The sequence below is a fragment of the Carassius gibelio genome, chromosome B2 (genome assembly GCF_023724105.1).
Source record: "Carassius gibelio isolate Cgi1373 ecotype wild population from Czech Republic chromosome B2, carGib1.2-hapl.c, whole genome shotgun sequence".
In the NCBI taxonomy this organism is placed as follows: domain Eukaryota; kingdom Metazoa; phylum Chordata; class Actinopteri; order Cypriniformes; family Cyprinidae; genus Carassius; species Carassius gibelio.
Window position 1 is genome coordinate 5,789,708 of NC_068397.1, and position 21,138 is coordinate 5,810,845.

General features: G+C 40.4%; 1 protein-coding gene across 1 annotated transcript in view; it reads left to right on the forward strand.

The window, feature by feature from the left end:
* brinp3b (bone morphogenetic protein/retinoic acid inducible neural-specific 3b) overlaps positions 1 to 20,456 on the forward strand; it is a 29,218-nt gene extending 8,762 nt beyond the window's left edge. The window contains exons 5-8 of the mRNA XM_052548343.1: positions 14,511 to 14,616; positions 14,916 to 15,152; positions 17,858 to 18,080; positions 19,109 to 20,456. Coding sequence (XP_052404303.1) covers positions 14,511 to 14,616; positions 14,916 to 15,152; positions 17,858 to 18,080; positions 19,109 to 20,225 — 1,683 coding nt within the window. The 3' untranslated portion in view covers positions 20,226 to 20,456. The remainder of the gene's footprint in view (positions 1 to 14,510; positions 14,617 to 14,915; positions 15,153 to 17,857; positions 18,081 to 19,108) is intronic.
* The last annotated feature ends 682 nt before the right edge of the window (positions 20,457 to 21,138 follow it).

Genomic DNA, 21,138 nt, shown 5'->3' on the forward strand with positions numbered 1-21,138 from the left:
ATTTGAACATGTAGAACAAAAATCATCATAATAGTTATTTGAGAATTGTCTTACTAGTCACATGGAGCGAAGTGTCCTGGAGATGTTGTCAGAGACCGCTCTGACTCTACTGGGGTGCAGGCCATCAGCGCGAAATCTTTTCTCTCCCAGAAAGATTCCAATTATTAACAAATAGCAGTTTCTGTTCTTTACACCATGACAACAACCATTCATTTAAAGCAACAAGTCTACTGAACCTTTCGTGTCCTCGTCGATACATGGGCAGTGGTTGTGACACCATGATCATGGCTGCGAGCGTCGTGCTGCGAACCGTCTCGATCAGGCTCCTGAAGTCCCTCTTCAGCGTCTCCGTCTGCTGCAGCGTGGTATCGTTAACCTCGCCGTGAAGCACGACTGCAGATCTGCGCAGAAACATCAAGAACATGAGCACCAGGGAAACAATGAGTGTGCACTTTACCTTCGGCTAACATAGCAAGGACGTCTTGGACGACGGAGTCTGCGATAATCACAGCATCGCGTCGCATCTCACGGAGGGGAGCAAAGCGGTTCCGGGTGGAGATCTCGAAGACCGGAGGGGGAAAAGTAATCGCCCGGGGCCTGGCTCACGTCCTCCGCTGTGGATACATCCAGGGTCCATACTGTCCCGGCACCGGAGTGAAGGACATCTGGGAAGATCACATCCTTGGTGCACTGGGCCTGTGCAGAGAAACACATGGAGTAGAAGTTGTGGGACTGTTAGCGGCGCGCTGTATACTTATCACGGACTTGTGGGCATCAGCCCGGGAGGTTTCAAAGCACAGCTCTCCGCTCTCTCAGCTGGGCCTGCTGGGAAATCAAAATAAATCTAGTGATAACAAGGCGCTCTGGTTGTTTGTTTTGTTTTTAAATACGATAAAGGATATATTCACACGTTATAGAAACAGAAATTATGTGTGTAAAATAAATGATGGGTGTATAAAATACATTTTTAAGATAAAATAATAGTCGATAAACAATGACGTGACGGAGCTCAAACTCAATACACACATCATGTAGCATGTTTTTGTATGTGGTTGCGCTGTGATTATTTGTAGCTTGTTTCTGTATGTGGTTGCATTTTGAGTTTTTGAACGCATTTCTTTTTTTTTCTTTTTTTTTTTTTTCATGTGTGTGTGTTATGAGTATTTGCAGCACATTTTTGTATTTGGTTGCATTAAGTGTTTTCAGTGTGTTTCTGTTTTTGTTTGCATTGTGAGTATTTCCAGCACATGTGCTATCAAACTGATGAAGATGTTTTCTTAAATTACTAGTGTTTTCATGTGGGAGTTTTTTTGCTTAATTTTATTTTATTTTTTTTAGTCACAGCACACTGAGTTTTCTTGGCCACCATACTTGTTCTTTAATACGTCTTTCTTTGTACTTCAAAGTGCTTGCTTTGGCAACCGCAACTTCTTGTAGAATAAAAAAAAAAAAAGAAATATATATATATATATATATATATATATATATATATATATATATTAGGGGTGTAACGGTTCACAAAATTCACGGTTCGGTTCGGTTCGATACACTGATGTCACGGTTCGGTTCGGTACGGTTCGGTACGTTTTAGATACAGCAAAAAGAAAAAAATTGGCAGATAAATTTCCTTGATTTTTATTTAAATGTTTTATTTATTAAAACTAACAAAGTATGTGTTTTTTTTTTTGTTTTTGTTTTTTTACATTGAACAATGATGGAGCTATTCTTTACCCATCTTCTATGGTGTTTTCTTAGCAGCATACTGTATAAAACAAAAATAGCTCCTTATAAATTTTTTTTACAAATTAAATGTAATATTGTTGTAGTAGTTAGGAACAAATACAAAGATGTAACTCTTTTTATATTGAACTCTATAACTCTTTATATTGAGTGTGTTTTTACTCAGTTGGTTCTCTATTTGGGCTTATGTTTTTTGGAACAAAGCAGGAATTACGGTCTGGCTGAAATGGGCTCGTGAAGGAATATTGTAATGGGGCTCAATTACATTAAGCATGTTCTTAAAACCTGCGTTTTCCACTACAGAGTAAGGTCTCATATCCGCGGCTATAACGTAAATGCACCATTCGCTGCGGTGATGTCCGTATACGGAGCCCAGGACGTCACCTGTAGGAGAAAAAAAATCAATCCGTGGCGACGGTTTTGCAATCCGTCCCCTCAGTTTATAAACCGTACTCACGAATTCATAAACTGTTCACTCGATTTAACAAATCGTGCCCACGAATTTCCAATCCGTGCACTCAGATTTTGTAAACCGTACCCTCGGTTTTTGAATCCGTACTCACGAATTCATAATCCGTGCGCACGCTTTCGCAATCCGTTCCCTCGGATTTGTAAACCGTACTCACGGATTCATGCAGCAAACTCCTACGTGTTAACATACAGTTTTATTGAATATTATTATGTGGAATAGGTTTACAGCAAAGTGCCTTAAGTGATTCTCTATCAAGTGTAGTACGAGGTGGAATACAAAGATTTAATAAGAAAGATGCGCATTAAAATCTTGTTCAATTGCTGATAATCTATAATAGCACTTGATTATTATTGTGCAATAAACCTGGCATTGTGACTGACTCTGGAGTAATTTTTTCCTCTTTTGTAAGTTATTTTGGATAAAAGATTCTTATGCATAACCTGTTTAATAATATATAATAATGATACAAATAAAAATAAAGTTATTTTTTATAATTTTAATTTGTAGGCTAAATAAATGAGTACAAGACAGTAAAAATGTTTGTCATAAAATAATTTGTGAATTGCTTTATTTTTAAATAACCTTTGACAGTTTTGGAAATGCTTGTGTACAATTCTTTCTTAACATGAAGACTTATTTTTGTGATTTTATTATACTAAGCTCCACCCACCTCACCCCACCTGCCGGAGTTAGATGCATGTTTCACTGTTAAGTGTAAAATGCGTGTCAGTTTTCAAATCCGAGGGAACGGATTGCGAAAGCGTGCGCACGGATTATGAATTCGTGGGTACGGATTCAAAAACCGAGGGTACGGTTTACACAATCTGAGCGCACGCATTGGGAATTCGTGGGCACGGTTTGTTAATCCGTGGGTACGATTTGTTAAACCGAGTGAACAGTTTATTAATTCATGAGAATGGTTTATAAACTGAGGGGACGGATTGCAAAACCGTCGCCACGGATTGATGTTTTTTCTCTCCTACAGGTGACGTGCGGGGCTCCGTACCGAGCCTTCAGCGCGTACTGAGTGAGCGAGCGCCTGACTGAGTAGCCTAACATAAACATATAAGTGTGTTTTTTTTTTTCTTCGGGAGTGTCAGGGGCGTTGCCTGTTACGTCGTTTGGGTTATTGGGCTACCTTGTTGAACGCATAACATTATATTTCACACACCTTTTTTATTTTCCAAATTTAATTAATTAGTCCAACGAACCGTTCGGTACATAATGCGTACCGCGTACCGAACCGAAAGCCTCGTACCGAACGGTTCAATACGAATACGCGTATCGTTACACCCCTAATATATATATATATATATATATATATATATATATATATATATATATATATATATATATATATATATATATATATATATATATACATACATATATATATATATATATATATATATATATATATATATATATATATATACATATATATATATATATATATATACATACATACTTCATTTGATATATCTCATATATTGCTCAGCCCTAGTAGCATATCAATTACACACAATCCTAATCAGATAATATTAAATAATACAATTTGGAAGAATACAAACAAGTTATTTTTCCATACTTTTGTGAAACATGAGAAATATGTGGTTAGTCGTGCCTGATTTTAAATTTTTCTCTTGATTAAATCATCCTGGGTTTAAATCCCCCATTAGTACATTACATTAATAGTAAATTATCTTTTCATAATCATATGAATCTTATATATAAAATATATAAAAGGAACAAGGTCTGATTTAGCTTCAGTTTAATTAGTACTCTTATTGATCGATTATTGACAAACTTGACATCAAATCAATGTTGGACTTATCTTTTTGGCAGCTTTGATTAAACCTAATCACACATTAGATGTAGGTAATTATGAGCCAGATTTACTAACAGCTTGCACCAGTGTAAACCCACTTTTGGCAAAACTACTGTCAGGAATTAGTGATGAAAAGGCATGGACTTTGTAGCATTTGAGTTTCCTTTTCAGACGGAGGAGAGTATTTAAATAAATCAACGTAATTTACTAAGGTTTGTGCTATTCAGTTTACTGGTACGTATCTGGGTTATTATTTAATGACCATTATCATATGAATTTATACTGTAGGAGATTTGGTACCAGACATGTTCGCAAGTCTTGTTCAATTCCATGTTGAAAAGCCACACTAAAACTCAAATCCTGAAGTAATAGCTGTCTCTGTGGTGTAGGTGACATTATTTCACAGAATTTTCCTTATCATTCTTATTATAGCATAAGTCTGGGAGGTTTTACTTTAATCAACAGACCATTTTATTGTAATGCTGTGTACTTTAAAATGGATAGTTTATTCATTACTCATTATCCAAGTGAGCAAGGGAGCAATTAAAAATGAAAACCACTGAACAATGTTCAGACACAGCTTTTCTTTCCCTATATGCCCACTCATAATCTTTCTTGTTTTCCCTGTAGTAAATGAATGGATAACTGTGATAACAGGGATTTGTTTTCCCTCATGCTTAACCAGTATATATCTACAGCTACATTTATCATTATGAATGATTCTGTAGTTCAAGCACGTTTTATGGTGAATGTTCCACTGGTATGCCAACAGGAGCCTGATGGGGTACCAAAAGAGTTGTGTTTTTATGAATCAGTTCATTTTAATTTAAATACCATTGTAGTCTCTTTTCTGATTGAGTAACCGAAACGTTGGTTCTTTAAAGTAAATAAAAAGCAAAAAGTGAAACCATGTCTGTTTCCCAAAAGAATGATTCTAATAATTTGGTTATTTTAATGAATCAAAACACAGCCCAACATTGTAGTCCGTTTTCCAAATGAAGGACTATATGATTCAGTTCTTGTGGGGAAATCAAAAACATACTGTACAGTGCACTGCAACCAGTGATTCTTGATCAAATGACTTTTATGAACTGGTTATTTTAAGTAAATCAAATACACAGCACATCGAGTGTAGTCCACACATCCTCGAACGAGAATGAGTCAGTTCTTTTTTAGTGAATCAAACACATACAGCTCAGCTAAAGGGTTAGTTTACCCAATAATTCTGTCATGATTTACTCACCCTCAAAATGCTCTATAGCTGTAAGAGTTTGTTTCTTCTGTTAAGCACAAAATAGGGCCCAAATTATATTATTTTTTAATTATTCTGTATTATATTATAACATTTATTTAGATTCTGTTTTAATATATTACATTTTATTAGTCAAAAATTGCATTTCTAATTAATTTAAATTCATTAAAACAAAAAATAAATGTGTAAAGCCTCATGATTTTTCTCTCCATTTTAACATCTATATTAATTGATTTTATTTAAATATATATTATTTTCTTTCTTTCTTTCTTTTTTAAATACTGTGTTGTGTAATATTTCTGCTAAATAAACTCAAATAAAACTATTTTTGTGGTAAATATTCCTTTACAAATAATAGTTTCATAATTGTATTAGTAGTACTACTATCATTACATTAAGAGATATTTCTGTCAAGGTTTCTTCAAGTGAAGCCAAACTTTTATTTTGACAGGTTTCACAGGTTGAGAGGATGTTTTTTATAACGTAAAAGAGTGTTAAAGAAAAAAGTTTATATACAAAAAAAAAAAAAATTCTTATTCAGAATATTACAATGATATTAAAAAAAAGTTATTGACTGGTTATGCAAATGACATATTATGATTATGACAAATTATGATTTTGTCAATAGTAAACAAATAACAATTAATTGAATCAAATTTTGGTTGTTTAGGATTGATATTTAATACATATTTAAGGCCACATATTGACATCTGAATTGATCAATTAATCCTTATTAAAAGAATAATAAAAGAACCAGAACTGGACTTATTAAATTCCTTGTTTCTACATAACTGTGTCGCAATTCAGAGAAAATGTTTCTCTTTAAATCTTGTGAAAGTCTCTAAACTGGAAGTCTCAAATCACCATTTTTGCAACTTAAGACAGAAAAAAAAACAGGATTGCTATTCAATGTGAATTTATGTTAGGTTCATATGTGCAAACGCCTTCCTCCTGAATACAATTATTACCGCCTCAGAGGTGAGTTCATTATTCAATGCGCAGTTATCAGCAGCATAACCTCGCGCCTGCGGCGTTCGTGATAGACTCCACGCTGATCTCATTTGCTCAGGCTTTGTTTAAAGCGCCAGTGCCAAGCACAGCCTTTTAAAAATAAATCCATGCTTAAACCACTCAAGTGCTTCAGCTATGAATGACCTAAGGTTTCCTTTGAAAAAGCAGCAACTTAATCCCAGGCTGCAGTTTTCCATCCGAACTCGGCCCTGCCATATTCACTCATTCGCAATCTCACTCAGGCAAACCGTTTTGGGGTCTGAGCCCGTTTGCTAAAAGGATGCCGGGCTAAGTTGCTATTAATGAGGACAAAGCGCCTGTCGGTGTTAGTCGCAACATGCATCACGGTGATAGATCAGCCTGGCTCTTCCATTTACATTCCTTTCTACGTTGACTAATTCAGCTCATTAGTTGCATCTAGCATGAAGTGAGCTCTGAGGCAAGAAAACAGATGTATGGAAGATGCATTGTAAGGTTAGCCGAGGTGTTAAATGGAGCTAGTTGGATGATTCTTCAATGCAGGTGAAGGAGGATGCTATTCGAAGGGTGTTTGAGAGCATAAATTAGAGGTTTGATTATGATGCACTGCTGCCGAATCTCTCGGCCTCATTAGTTTAGCTGGGTCTTCAGTAGAGTCGCAGATGGCATCAGTAACCGACTTCATCTGTGCTTTGAACAATTATCTGTCTCTACACTAATTAAGGGCCTTAAATGTGTTTAGGAGAATAATGATTTGTCTGTGTGCAACAATAGTTTTATAATGTTATATGCTTTTCATTAAGGGCATTGATTCTCTTATCAGGTGGAGATTTCTTGCTGTTTGAATTGGCTTTTCATTTTAACACGGACTGTAAAAGTGGGGGTGAAATACTCGCTCTGCATTTGTATTAATCAAAGCGGTAAATCCAGAGTGTTTGGAGAGAGACATTAAGCACAGTTGCATTATTCACAGTTTTTTACTCTTCAGTAAAGCAGAAGAGAGAAGGCCAAAGTACATTAACCTTCACATGAACTCACAATGACTCTTTCTGGCACCCAAATTAAATTTGACCACAGGATGCCATCATTTAGATAGCGGAAATCAGTTTTCACTACTAGAGTGTCTCTAAGTTCACTGGGGAAGATATGTTTTTTCAGCGTCTGGCCATATGTTGTCATCTAGTGTTAACCAGTGCTTTTAAAGGATCAGTTCACACAAAGATGAAAATTCTGAATAAATGAATTCATTTGCATATATGATATATGTGACCCTGTATCTTATAGAATTTAATACAAATTTACAACTGCAAGCAATTTATTTTTATTTATGAAGTTTATTTTATTTAAGAAAAATAATGATTTAGATCATGTTTTTAAACAGAAAGTAAACTGAGCAAATGCGAGAAAGTAAATGCTCACATTAATTTTATATGAAATATATTATATAAAATATATTTATATTATATAAAAGTAATATATTAAAAGTAGTGCTGTCAAATGATTAATCACATCCAAAATAAAAGTTTTTGTTTAAATAATATATGTAAGTGTACTATGTATATTTATTATGTATATATAAACACACACGCATACAGTATATATTTAGAAAATATTTACATGTACATGTATATACATTTGCATATTTATAATCTTATATTTTATTTTATATATAAATATATTTAATATATAAAAAACGTCTCTAGGTTACGTATGTAACCCTAGTTCCTCGAGGGAACGAGACGCTGCGTCAAAAGCGCTTTGGGGAACGCGCCCAGCGTGCGCGACTCTGAGTATCGTGTGAAATCAGACCAATGGAAGAGCGTGACGTCACCGGCGGAGTGACGTAAGCGACCAGGAAGCTATAAAAGCACGTGCCACGCAGCTGGCGTCAGCTTCGAGTACCAGCAAGCGCCGGCAGGGGTGCCGGGGGGTATGGCTCCGAGACGCAGCGTCTCGTTCCCTCGAGGAACTAGGGTTACATACGTAACCTAGAGACGTTCCTCTTCAGGAACTCGAGCTGCGTCAAAAGCGCTTTGGGGAACGAGTACCAACGCCGCCAGACTACCAAACCCCTGCCTAGTGTGTATCCGAAGAGCACAGCTTAGGTCAGGAGGACTGAAGCGCCTGGAGTGACTGGCATGTCTAGGCCATAGAATCTGACAAACGTGGAGGGCGTGGACCATCCCGCAGCGTTGCAGATGTCCAGCATGGATACACCTGCTAAGAAGGCCTTGGAGGCCGCCATACCCCGGGTAGAGTGAGCCTTGGCTCCCGACAGCGGGGGACGACCAGAGGACTCATAGGAAGCGTTGATAGCCTCGACTATCCAACGACTGATAGTCTGCTTAGAAGCAGGAAAACCCCTCTTGGGGGGACCGTAGCATACAAGCAATTGATCGGTCTTTCTCCACAGGGCAGCTCTGTGGACGTATGCGTCCAGCGCTCTAACTGGACACATACAATTTAGCTTCGCCTGGTCGGGCTCCCGAGAGGGAGGAGGACAGAAGGCCTGCAGTACGACAGGTTGTGGTGTAACAGAGGGAACCTTAGGAACATATCCCGCTCGAGGGTATATGAACGCTTTAGTCATGCCTGGTGCAAATTCAAGATAAGTAGGGGCCACAGAGAGGGCCTGAAGGTCTCCTACTCTCCGCAGAGAGGTGATAGCCAACAGAAAGGAGGTTTTAAGTGTAAGGTGTCTGTCTGAGATATCTTGAATAGGTTCAAATGGGGGTCTGCACATTGCCTCTAACACCACCACCAGGTCCCACGGGGGAATACGGGACCGTACTGGAGGTTTCAGCCTCAGCGCACCGCGGAGGAAACGTGTAACTAAGGGGTGTCTTCCCAAAGACTGGCCATCGAGAAGGGCGTGGTAGGCCGCAATAGCCGCCACGTAAACCTTCAGCGTGGAGTGGGTCAACCCTGCAGAGAGCCTAGCCTGTAGAAACTCCAGAACTGTACCAATCGGGCAGTTTGATGGGTCTAGCCGGCGGTCTCTGCACCATGAGGTGAAGAGTTTCCACCTCAGGGCGTACAGTTTCCTCGTTGAGGGAGCTCTGGATTGGAGAAGGGTCTCAACAACCTCGGTTGAGAGACCGGCTGCTAAAAGTTGTGCCCCCTCAGGGGCCACACCCACAGCTTCCACAACTCCGGGCGAGGGTGAATTATCGTACCCTGCGCCTGCGAGAGGAGGTCTGTCCTGATCGGTATCTCCCACGGAGAGCCGTCGAGGAGCGAGACTAGATCTGAGAACCATACTCGGCCCGGCCAGAACGGGGCTACTAACAACAGACGGACCCCGTCCCGGCGTACTCTCGCCAGAACTCCCGGGAGCAGAGCAATAGGGGGAAATGCGTACAGACGAAGCCTCGGCCAGGTCTGTACCATAGCGTCCAGTCCCAGAGGAGCTGGATGAACTAGAGAGAACCAAAGGGGGCATTGAGACGTCTCTTGAGATGCAAATAGGTCTACTTGAGCCCTGCCAGATATTCTCCATATCTGCTTCACTACTTGTGGGTGAAGTTTCCACTCCCCGGGCCTCGGCCCCTGCCTCGACAGTATGTCTGCTCCCACATTTTGTTTCCCAGGAATATATACTGCTCTTAGTGAGAGGAGTTTGCTCTGGGACCACACCAGGATCTGGTGCGCCAGCTTGTACAAAGGGCGCGAACGCAGACCTCCCTGGTGGTTGATATAGGAGACCACCGATGTGTTGTCGGTGCGCACCAACACATGGTGACCCCTTAGGTCTGGGAGGAAGTGCTTCAGTGCACGAAAAACTGCTAGCATTTCTAGACAATTGATATGCCATGTTCGATGGCGATCGCTCCACAGACCACGGGCAGGGTGGCCACTCATGACTGCACCCCAACCAGTGAGGGATGCATCTGTCGCTAGCGTTACACGGCGACAAAGAGCTCCCAGCACCGGGCCCTGTTTCAAGAACCAAGGTTTCTTCCATACATCTAAGGCACGTAGGCAGCGCCGGGTGACCTTGATAGTGCGAAGTAGATTGCCCCTCGGGGAAAATCCCTTGGTCTTGAGCCACCACTGCAGGGGCCTCATGTACAGCAGGCCAAGAGGTATCACGTTGGACGCAGCTGCCATCAGACCCAACAATCTCTGAAATTGTTTGACAGTGAGTGACTGGCCTTGTTTGACTCTCTCGACTGAGATGCGGATCGACTCGATACGAGCAGGGGACAATCGTGCCTGCATCGTGGTCGAATCCCATACTACGCCTAGATAGGTGGTTCTCTGAACCGGAGAAAGTACACTCTTCTTGGCGTTCAGTCTCAAACCCAGCTCCCCCATATGTGCGAGGACGACATCTCGATGCCGAACCGCAGCCTGCTCTGACTGAGCTAAGATCAACCAATCGTCGATATAGTTGAGAATGCGGATGCCCTGCATGCGCAGGGGGACCAGAGCCGCGTCTACACATTTTGTGAACGTGCGGGGTGAGAGTGCAAGGCCGAAGGGAAGTACTCGATATTGGTAAGCTTCGCCCCCGAAAGCGAACCTCAGAAACTTCCTGTGATGTGGAAGGATGGATATATGAAAATATGCGTCTTTGAGATCTATCGTGACAAACCAGTCCTGGGACCTGATCTGTGCTACAACTTGCTTGATTGTGAGCATTCTGAATTTTAGTCTCATAACTGAACGATTTAAGACCCTCAAGTCTATAATCGGACGCAGCCCCCCATCCTTCTTGGGAACTATGAAATACCGGCTGTAAAATCCGGACTCCCTGTCTTGAGGAGGGACCACCTCGATGGCCTCCTTCTCTAATAGGGTTTTCACCTCCTGTTCCATAACCAGACCCTGCCTGAGGCCGACTACTGTCTGAACGACCCCGTTGAATACTGGCGGCACGGAGCCGAACTGAATGCGGTAGCCTTTTTCTACTGTGTGCAGGACCCATCGAGATAAATTTGGCAGTAGTTTACACGCTGCTAAATAATCTACTAAGGGAATCAGTCTCTCGAGACTGATCTCTGGTGTAAGAGGCCCCCGCAGGGGCGGCGAGCGTCTCAGCCCCGCTACGCGCACGGGCGGAAGATACTGAGAGCGATGCTCGCTGGGACCTGCTGCGCCCTGGATCACTGGCAGGGTTAGCAGACCGGCCCCCAGAGGGCGCTGAGGGGAGACGGGCACCGTGTACTGCGGTGTGTACCGCTCTACCCCAGCAGAGGCTGCCCTCTGAAACCCTGGGTTGTTGGCGTCAGGGTTTCTTGGCCGAGGACTTCTTAGCTTCGATAACCGCCCTGAGATCTTGTTTGGGCTGGGAAGTCCTCGGCCGAGAGCGTCGTCGAGACTCTCGTTCCCGACGCGGAGGAGCACGAGAGGCGACGCTCTGCTTCTGAGCCTCGCGGTACGAGGAGCTAGGGAGCGGCTGGGGCATCTCCCGCCCAGATGCCCCGAGGGAGCGACGAGGGAGGAACTTATGGAACGCCGCCGCTTGCTTGCGGGCCTCCTGAAACCTGTCGACGACAGAATTGACTGCGTCGCCGAACAGGCCAGTCGGCTGGATCGGGGCGTCCATGAGGCAGACCCTGTCCCGCTCTTTCATATCGGACAGGGTCAACCATAAGTGCCTCTCCGCGGCCACCATAGCTGCCATGGACCGCCCAATCGCTCGAGCGGTCTCCTTGGTGGCGCGGAGGGAGAGATCAGCGGTCCTTCTTAGCTCTGAGATATCATGGGACTTGATCTCCTCTCCCTCATCTAGCTCCTTGAGCAGATCGGCTTGGTACGCCTGTAACACCGCCATGGTGTGCAGACACACACCAGCCTGACCTGCTGCCGCATACCCTTTGCCCACCAAAGCCGAAGTTGTTCTTAGTGGCTTTGAGGGCAATGCCGGGGCCTTTAGAGACGACGCCGCACCGGGGGACAGATAGCTCGCGAGCGTCTGTTCCACCCGGGGCATCGCTCTATAACCGCGCTCTCCCATCCCCACTACGTTCCCATAGTAGTCTGACGAGGGGATGTAGAGGCGGGCCGAGAATGGGCGTTTCCACGACCTGGAGATCTCATCGTGCAGGTCGGGAAAGAATGGCAGGCCCCGGCTGGGAGGTGGCTGACTCGCGCGCAGGAAGCGTTCATCAAGCTTGCTTCTCTGCGGTTCAGCTGCTTTCTCGGTGGGCCAATCGATATTTAACTTGGCCACCGCGCGAGTAACCACCTCCAAGAGCTCCTCATACTGCGGCGAGTGGGGTGGCGAATCCCTGTCGAACGACTCCACATCAACTTCCTCCTCGGAGGAAGAGAGGCGAAGCGTCGACCCCTCTCCCTGAGTGGAAGGAACCGCTGAGCGTGCTTCCGACTCTAGGGATTGGGTGCCGGATCTGGCAGAAGTGGAAGGAGATAGGGACTGGCCCGTCTCCATTCCCTCCACCAGATCCACTTGCGAACCCCACGAGTGCAGCCGCCGTTCTGCCTCAGCAGAAGCGGGACCAGCACCGCGGGGAACGCTGGCGAAGGCCCCCTCCTCGAAGAGGGCCCTCCGGGAACGAAGCATACGCACCGACATCCGCAAACAGTGCGGGCAGTCGGCCCCCTCGAGAGCCGACTCGGCGTGCTTCGAACCCAGGCAAACCACGCAAAGGTTGTGTGTATCCCCACCCGTTATATATCTCGGGCAGGGAGGAACACACAGCCTAAAACGCGATTTGGAATCGCCAGAATGCTTAACTTTCGCCTTGCTTTTGGGCATTGTCTAGGAACTTTTAAACTGGACAGACAACAGTAAATAAGACTCACAGACAAACAGTTTGACAATCACACACAGAGCGCTTGCTGAGAGACGCGAAGCTGACGCCAGCTGCGTGGCACGTGCTTTTATAGCTTCCTGGTCGCTTACGTCACTCCGCCGGTGACGTCACGCTCTTCCATTGGTCTGATTTCACACGATACTCAGAGTCGCGCACGCTGGGCGCGTTCCCCAAAGCGCTTTTGACGCAGCTCGAGTTCCTGAAGAGGAACAATATATTTTTCTTAAATATATACATGCATGTGTTTGTCTTTACATATACATAATAAAAATACACAGAGTGTGTGTGTGTGTGTGTGTGTGTGTGTGTGTGTGTGTGTGTGTGGATTAAAAAGCATATGAAGCTTTTAAAGGATGAAAGTACAGCTTTTGCACTGTTTTTCTGAAGCCACACAATAAGCTTTGTATGAGAAAATCTCCCCCTCCTCCATATTCACGGTTCACAACAAACCTTATGTTTGTCGTTTACTAGATCCTGAATAAAATTCTGTATTTCTCAATTAGTTCCTTGATGTACAATAAGAGGTGGAGTGCTACAACTGGCCTATTGTGTTTCTGGCCTTTGCAGGGACAATGAGCTGGCTCAGACCTCAGAGAGAAGTTTTAGGATTTAATGAATCTCCCTCCAGCAGCATTAACAGAAGCGACAGAGCCTGCTGCGGGTGTAATGAAGTTGTGATTTTTCTCTCTCTGTCTCTCTCACACTCTGCTGATTCTTGCCCTTGACTTCATGCCATCTCAATATTTTTTACTAAACTACCAAGGTTTATTTATTTATTTATTATTATTATTTTTATTTTTTTTTCCGCTGTTTAAAATCCATAGTCTTATGCCACAGCAGAATACAGAGATGAACAGTGGTGGCTGGGCTGCACAAAGATACAAAGATAATAAAAATGTTAATTAAATACAGTGATGTTAACCTAATTAGTTTCATGATAAATTAGGACCAGATGCAACCAACTCTTGCATCATTACACAAACAGAAGTAGGCCTGCATAGTTGTGGTTGCTGTTGAGAAGGTAAAAAGTGCTGATTTTGTGTTTTTAGATTTTTTTTCTTTTCTAAACTTTTAAAAATAAAGTGATTTAGATCATGTTTAAACATAGGCAAGTGTAGCAAGATTAATAGGAAATATTGGGGAAAATTCAATTTCCAGTGCTGAAAAAGTCAAAATGTCAAAAAGTCAAAAAAAAAAGTCAAAAAAAAAAAAAAAAGCCAGCGTGTTATTTGCTCTTTTGTTGTTTGCAAAGTTAACCAGCAATTTCTGAGTGAAAATAGTTTCTACGCCAAATTAAAATTAAAAGGTGTAGGATCCCTGGCGCTAATCATTTAGATGTCTACATTGAAAAGCACTCACCCACTGATCAGATGTATTTGATATTTACCAGTCACTTCAATTAACTTATTACACAAAGACATTAATTGCTGTTGTCTCTCTCTCCAGGTAACAGAGACCAGGACCGGCCCTTTGGGCTGCAGTAACTATGACAACCTCGACTCTGTCAGCTCCGTTCTGGTTCACAGCCACGAGAACAGAGTTCAGTTGCAAGGTAAAGAAGTACACGATCCCACACTTCCTCTCAAAACACTTCCTCTCATCCTGACGCTGATTCTAAAGTGTTTTCCAGAGGTCGTGCTTGTGTGATGAGCCGTGGTATAGCTACACGATCAAAGCCTTGATGCCGCTGTTGTCTAATTAGCCTGCTAATTATACACAAATCTTGAATGTTGATAGTTGAGTGTGCTTGCTAATGAGATTAAAAGATTTAGCAACTGACAAGAATAAGGTTGTACTGGAAAAGTTGAGGCATGTGTGGTCTACCTCACACTTCCGTCTTTCTCCTTCCAGGACTTCAGGCTATTCTGCCTAGTTATTTAAGGAGCAACTTTGTTCAGGCTGCCTTAGGCTACATAGGCTGCAATGCTGAAGGCCAATTTATGTGCAAAGACAATGACTGCTGGTGCCAATGCATTCAGGAGTTTCCCCAGTGTAACTGCCCTGAGGCTGATATCCGTTCCCAGGAAAACTACCTGGAGCGCATGAAGGAGGCCTGGAGGCAGGAGAACCAGGAATTTCAAGACTCAGGTGCCAAAACTTCTTGCGTTTCTCTTTTTCTCGTGGGACATTATCATCCACATTAGGTAGCTGCTAGATTGCTTAACTAACCTAACCAGCAAGACATGGTCAACCAACTTAAATCTGTCCATTTTCTTATGTAAGGGGTTCATTTTGCAGCATTGACTAGCTGACTATACATTATTCTGCTCATTACACATATAAAAGTGTTATTGTTAACTACTAAAATATTATAAAAGCTTTCATTTTTAATAATAAAATAATAAAAATATTAGAGGGAACAAAGTAGAAATGTTGCTTTGGCAGCTGATTAAAAGTTACTGAAAATTATTTACAAATTAATCATTAATAAAGTGAAATGAATTGAAAAGCTAAATACAAACATATTAAGAATTACAACAGCACAAAACAAAATGACTAAAAATGAAACGTAAATAATAGTATATAAATTATACTAAAATAGTACTGTATAATTATATGAATTATTTGTCAATTATACATATGTTTTTAAAATTTCACCTGTGTTATCTCTAGGTTCGCTAGGAAAAACATAATTTGTTACAATGTACAATCGGCCTACACTAAAATAAATAAACATACAAACAATTGTGGAAACAATTTACTCAGCTATTGCCAGTAATTTCACAAACAATTACAAAAAACAGCAAGCAACACATTTAATTAAATGTGAAATCTATAAGTGAATAATTTTCATAATTTTTTCTTGTAAAACCTACTTCAGTAATACAAACCCGATTCCAAAAAAGTTGGGACACTGTACAAATTAAAACAGAATGCAATGGTTTTCCAGCCTTGATCCTTACGCACAGAGATTGTTCCAGATTCTTTGAATATTTGGATGATATTATGCACTGTAGATGAAGATAACTTCAAACTCTTTGCAATTTTTCTCTGATAAACTCCTTTCTGATATTGCTCCACTATTTTTCGCCACAGCATTGGGGGAACTGGTGATCCTCTGCCCATCTTGACTTCTGATAGAACAAGTTGCAAATTGGTCCTCCAGCTGTTCCTTATATGTACATTGAACTTTTTTGGCCTCTTATTGCTAACTGTGCCAACTTTTTTAGAATGTGTACGTTCTCATGAAATCCAAATTGAGCCGGTAATGTACAAATTAGCCAAGCAAACATTACAAGACAGAAGCTCATCATCTTGCGCACTTTGACATACTCAGTTAATTGCAGATTACGTGTGGCAATTATATGATCAGCTATCATCCCAAAATTACATTCTCACACAAACTCACAAACACAGAATTTCTCTACAAACAACATGGAGGACAAGCTTTAATTGATTTGGAAGAGAAAAAAGTCAGGAAATGAGATGTGGGCAGTGTAGCATAAGTGGTATTTTGTCCTTAATATCTGTGGTTTCACATTACTGTGGGTGCTAATAGCTGCACTGTGTGGGAGATGCTATTTGCACCTGAGTACAAATAGACACTTTGTATTTAAAAATAATTGTTGCCATGTGCAATATTGTGTTCATAATAGTACAGTTTGGCAAATATCCACATGCATTATGAATTTTATTTTTATTTATTTTTTATTTTTTTTTATAATTCTTCACTTTGGAATAGCATTAACATTTGAATGAAAGACCAAAACACAGATGTCACCCATACGTTTTTATTTTTATTTTTTTTATTTATTTTTACATTTGTGTGGACTGGGTCTAAAGCTTGTTGCAGTATCTTCAATGGCTAGGATCTGCTTTTTGTTGCTGTCTTGTAGTATGTGAAAAACATTCATAGTAACTAATAACAATAGCAAACAGATAATATTAATAATAATAATATTTCATTTAGATGGTGTCTTCGCACAGCTCAAGGACACTTTACAGTTGAGATAAAGCAGGGAAAATACCCACAATTGAAGAGTACAAACTAACAATATAATAGTACAAGAATGATACACAGACAAAAGGCAAACCATATGATAACAAACACTTAAAAAATTGTAACTTAAAAATGGCAATATCTAAATTAAAAACATTATTTATTGCTCAGTTGACCTAAATGTTTAGTTAATAGCAACACAAGTATTTTTTTTAAAGTAACAATTGAAAATTACCTGTTTCTACAATGAAATTATGACTTAGATAAATTAAAAATAGTAATATTAATACTGTCATTTTCACAAACTGTGAATATACTGTAGTGGGTATAGAATATTACAACTTCAAGCTTCAGCGTTTTATTATTATTATTATTATTATTATTATTATTATTAACAATTTTTAATGTGATTTGTTTGTGTTTAAAATTATCTTTACTCATTTGTAGCACAAAGTATGTGCTTTTTGTAAGTGCAATTATTATATGCAGTGGTATATTATATTATATTATATTATATTATATTATATTATATTATATTATATTATATTATATTATATTATATTATATTATATTATATTATATTATATTATATTATTATAATGTGTCATCACTTTATAACAGTATTTTTTCAGAACGTTAGAAAGAAGCACCCTGTCCAGACCATGTTGGGACATAAAAACAGTATTTATTTTCTTTATTTAACATGAACCTTTAGTATTTGTCTACCTTGAAACCATTTGTGTTTGATGTATGTTAATTCTAGTATTCCATGCTATCGTTATTTTACTGACAACTATACCTTTTGAAAATCTTTGCAAAAATGCTGTGTTAATCAGATCTGTTTTTTCATCAGATGAGTTCCAGAGCTTCATGGGTAAACTACCCACACAGAGCGCTCTAAATTCATCAAGAATCCAGCAATTGTGGAGGACAGACAGTGCTCTACAACAACGTTACAGGCAGCTGGAGAGTCGTGTTAGCCTCCTGCTTTCCAAGACCCGACGAACCGCTAACAAGCTCTTCAGCCTCAGCAAGAGATGCCACACACAGCCCAAAATAGTGTCTCTAAGGGAGAGGTAAACATATTTACAGGCACACATTAAACCCAGAGAATCCAAATTTAGTGTTGTATAATTATGCAAGTTATGCAAATTAATCTGCAAAGTTTTAGTCTATAAGGAATTATAAATGCTTGAGCATTAAAGTTTTAGATTCATGGAATTTGAGTTGAAATCGTATGTTTCCATTCAATCTCTATAGAACAGAAATATAAAAAATAAGATTCCTTTAATATCTCATTTACTTTTTTTTAGATGGTGATGAAATTAAAAGCACAGCAATTGGAGAATGATGACTGATGAACCTGCATGACTTATTTTCTTCTGTGATATTTTGAGACTTTTTTTGTCCCAGATTAAATTAAAAGGTCACTTTATTTTTATAATTTATTTCGGCTTAAGAACAATGGTAATAAAATAAATCAATTATTTAACTTTGAAAAAAATATTTGGCTTATATTGCGTTATTGTTTATTTTTTCTTTATACATGAAGATAAATAGCTGTTTTTACAATTTAGGAATGTAAATTGTCTTGGCTATTTTTAAAAACAAAAATTGTGCCTATTGTTATTTAATATGTTGATGATACATAAATTAAATAGAACTAAAATCTCTGTTAAGTCTTTTGAGCTTTGAAAAGGTAACCTCTGAGCAATGCAGTTGTCCTCTGGGATTATGAAAACACTTCAATGATTATTAAACTACTGGGTTTTGATTTGAAAGCGCTATTGTTTAGCCAAGCCTGATCTCCAGGCGAGTAAAAAAGACTAATGACTAATCTATTGTTTAACCACCCACTACAGCCTCTGTGGCTATTGCTGCACTAATGGATTACTTTTGCCCTAGCACTGGTTTCAAGGCAGATATTAGCAGAGCTCAAGGTTAGAAACCAATTAGTTCTGTTGCTTAAACAAAGCTGTTTATTGACAGTCACCGTTTGTTGCGAATCATTGCCTTATAATCTCTGCAATTATTTGCACACATTACGAGCTATAATATCCCATTTTGTCATGTTTCCTCACTCTTTTATTGTTGGTTTTCACAGGCCACTGAGCTACTGGCTACAGTTCACCCTGTCCATCCTGTACTGCAGTGAGAATAACCAACTGGGATTTTATGCAGAGGAATTACGGACTTGCGCCTGTCCTTACGAGAGCCCCTCGTGCCAGGGTGTTGTCCCGTGCGAGGTGGGTGACGGTCACCGTTGTGCCTCGTGCTCGGTGGACAACCTCACCCGTTGCTCCAGCTGCAACCCAGGTTACGTTCTCAGTCATGGAGTTTGCAAAAACGCTGTACCCAACCCTACAGACCACTACCTGGGCTTTGAGACTGACCTACAAGACCTGGAGCTACGCTACCTACTGCAACACCGGGACGACCGCATCACGACGCACGCCATCTTTGTCAGCAACGACGTTCGCCTCAATGTCTGGTTCGACCCATCTTGGAGAAAGAGGATGCTGCTTACGCTGAAGAGCAACAAGTTCAAATCCAGCCGTGTCCATATGCTCCTGGGCATCTCGCTGCAGATCTGCATGACCAAGAACTCCACCCTGGAGCCTGCGCTGTCTGTCTACGTCAACCCTTTTGGCGGCAGCCATTCGGAAAGCTGGACAATGCCCATCAATCAGAATGGCTTCCCGGACTGGGAAAAGACCAAGTTGGACATTCCTTTGGATTGCTTCAACTGGACCTTGACTTTGGGCAACCGGTGGAAGAGCTTTTTTGAGACCGTTCACTTCTACCTGCGGAGCCGCATTCGGACCGAGTCCTCTCAGGGGAACGAAACAGTCTACTTCGAGCCGCTGGAAGCTGCGGATGCCTCTCAAAACTTTGGATACATGAAGATCAACAGCATGCAACTGTTCGGTTACAGCATGCACTTTGACCCCGAGGCTATCCAGGATCTGATCCTACAGTTGGACTATCCGTACACTCAGGGATCTCAGGACTCTGCTCTGCTGCAGCTGATGGAGATCCGATATCGGGTCAATAGACTGTCTCCTCCCGGACCACTGCCATTAGATCTGTTCTCCTGCCTACTTCGACATAGGCTCAAACTCTCCAGCTCCGAGGTACAGAGAATACTCACCACACTGCAGACTTTTAGTGCCAAACAGCCGTTCTACAAAGAGTACGAAGCTGCAAAACTTTGTAGTTAGAAAGCAAACCAATTTATTTTTGCCACTGATGTTTTGCTTTACTCGCTGAGAAGTTCACTTAACTGAAAATTCTTTTATGAGGGGGGGTCACTGTTGTTGCTGTTTGATATGAAGTCATTACTGTTACATATTTGATGTCTTTGGTCCAAATGGTAGTTCAGATGAAACAACGTTTTGCACAATTTTATCAATTCTGCCATGTTTTAATTAAATAAAATAGGCAAAAAAGGATTTTTTGTAATGTTTTTGTAGCATACTGATTGCAGTTGGCTGGATCTCAACCATGCAATGGAACATTTGAAGTTTGCGTTTTACAAAAAGCAGAAAACTTTCCATTAGCTCATTATTTAGAAAAAGTGAATCCACAGTAACTCCTCAAGAAAAGTCATATTTCACCCCAAAATAAAAGTAATCCATCCATCCACACATAAATACAGTACCTACATGCATATATTATACACTACCATTAAAAATTGCTGGAATGTTTTTTATTCAGCAAGGATGAAATAAATTGGTCTGTAAAGGTATTTATAATGTCACAAACGATTTCTATATCAGGAAAATGATTTCTGAAGGATCATGTGACAATAAAGAATGTAAATTTAGCTGTGCATCACAATTTGTAAATTTGATAAAAAAATATTCAAATAGTAAAGAGTTGTTTTAAATATATATATATATATATATATATATATATATATATATATATATATATATATATATATATATATATATATATATATATAAAGAGCTATTATTATTACTCTCAGTGGGGATTTCCATTAGAGCCAATTTGTTCTGTGTATAATTTTTGTTTCTATTTTTATTAAAGTAATATATATGTAAAGGTTATTAATTTAGGATGAAATGTGGCATGAACATGTTTTGATCATGCATGTACATCCCTTTTTTA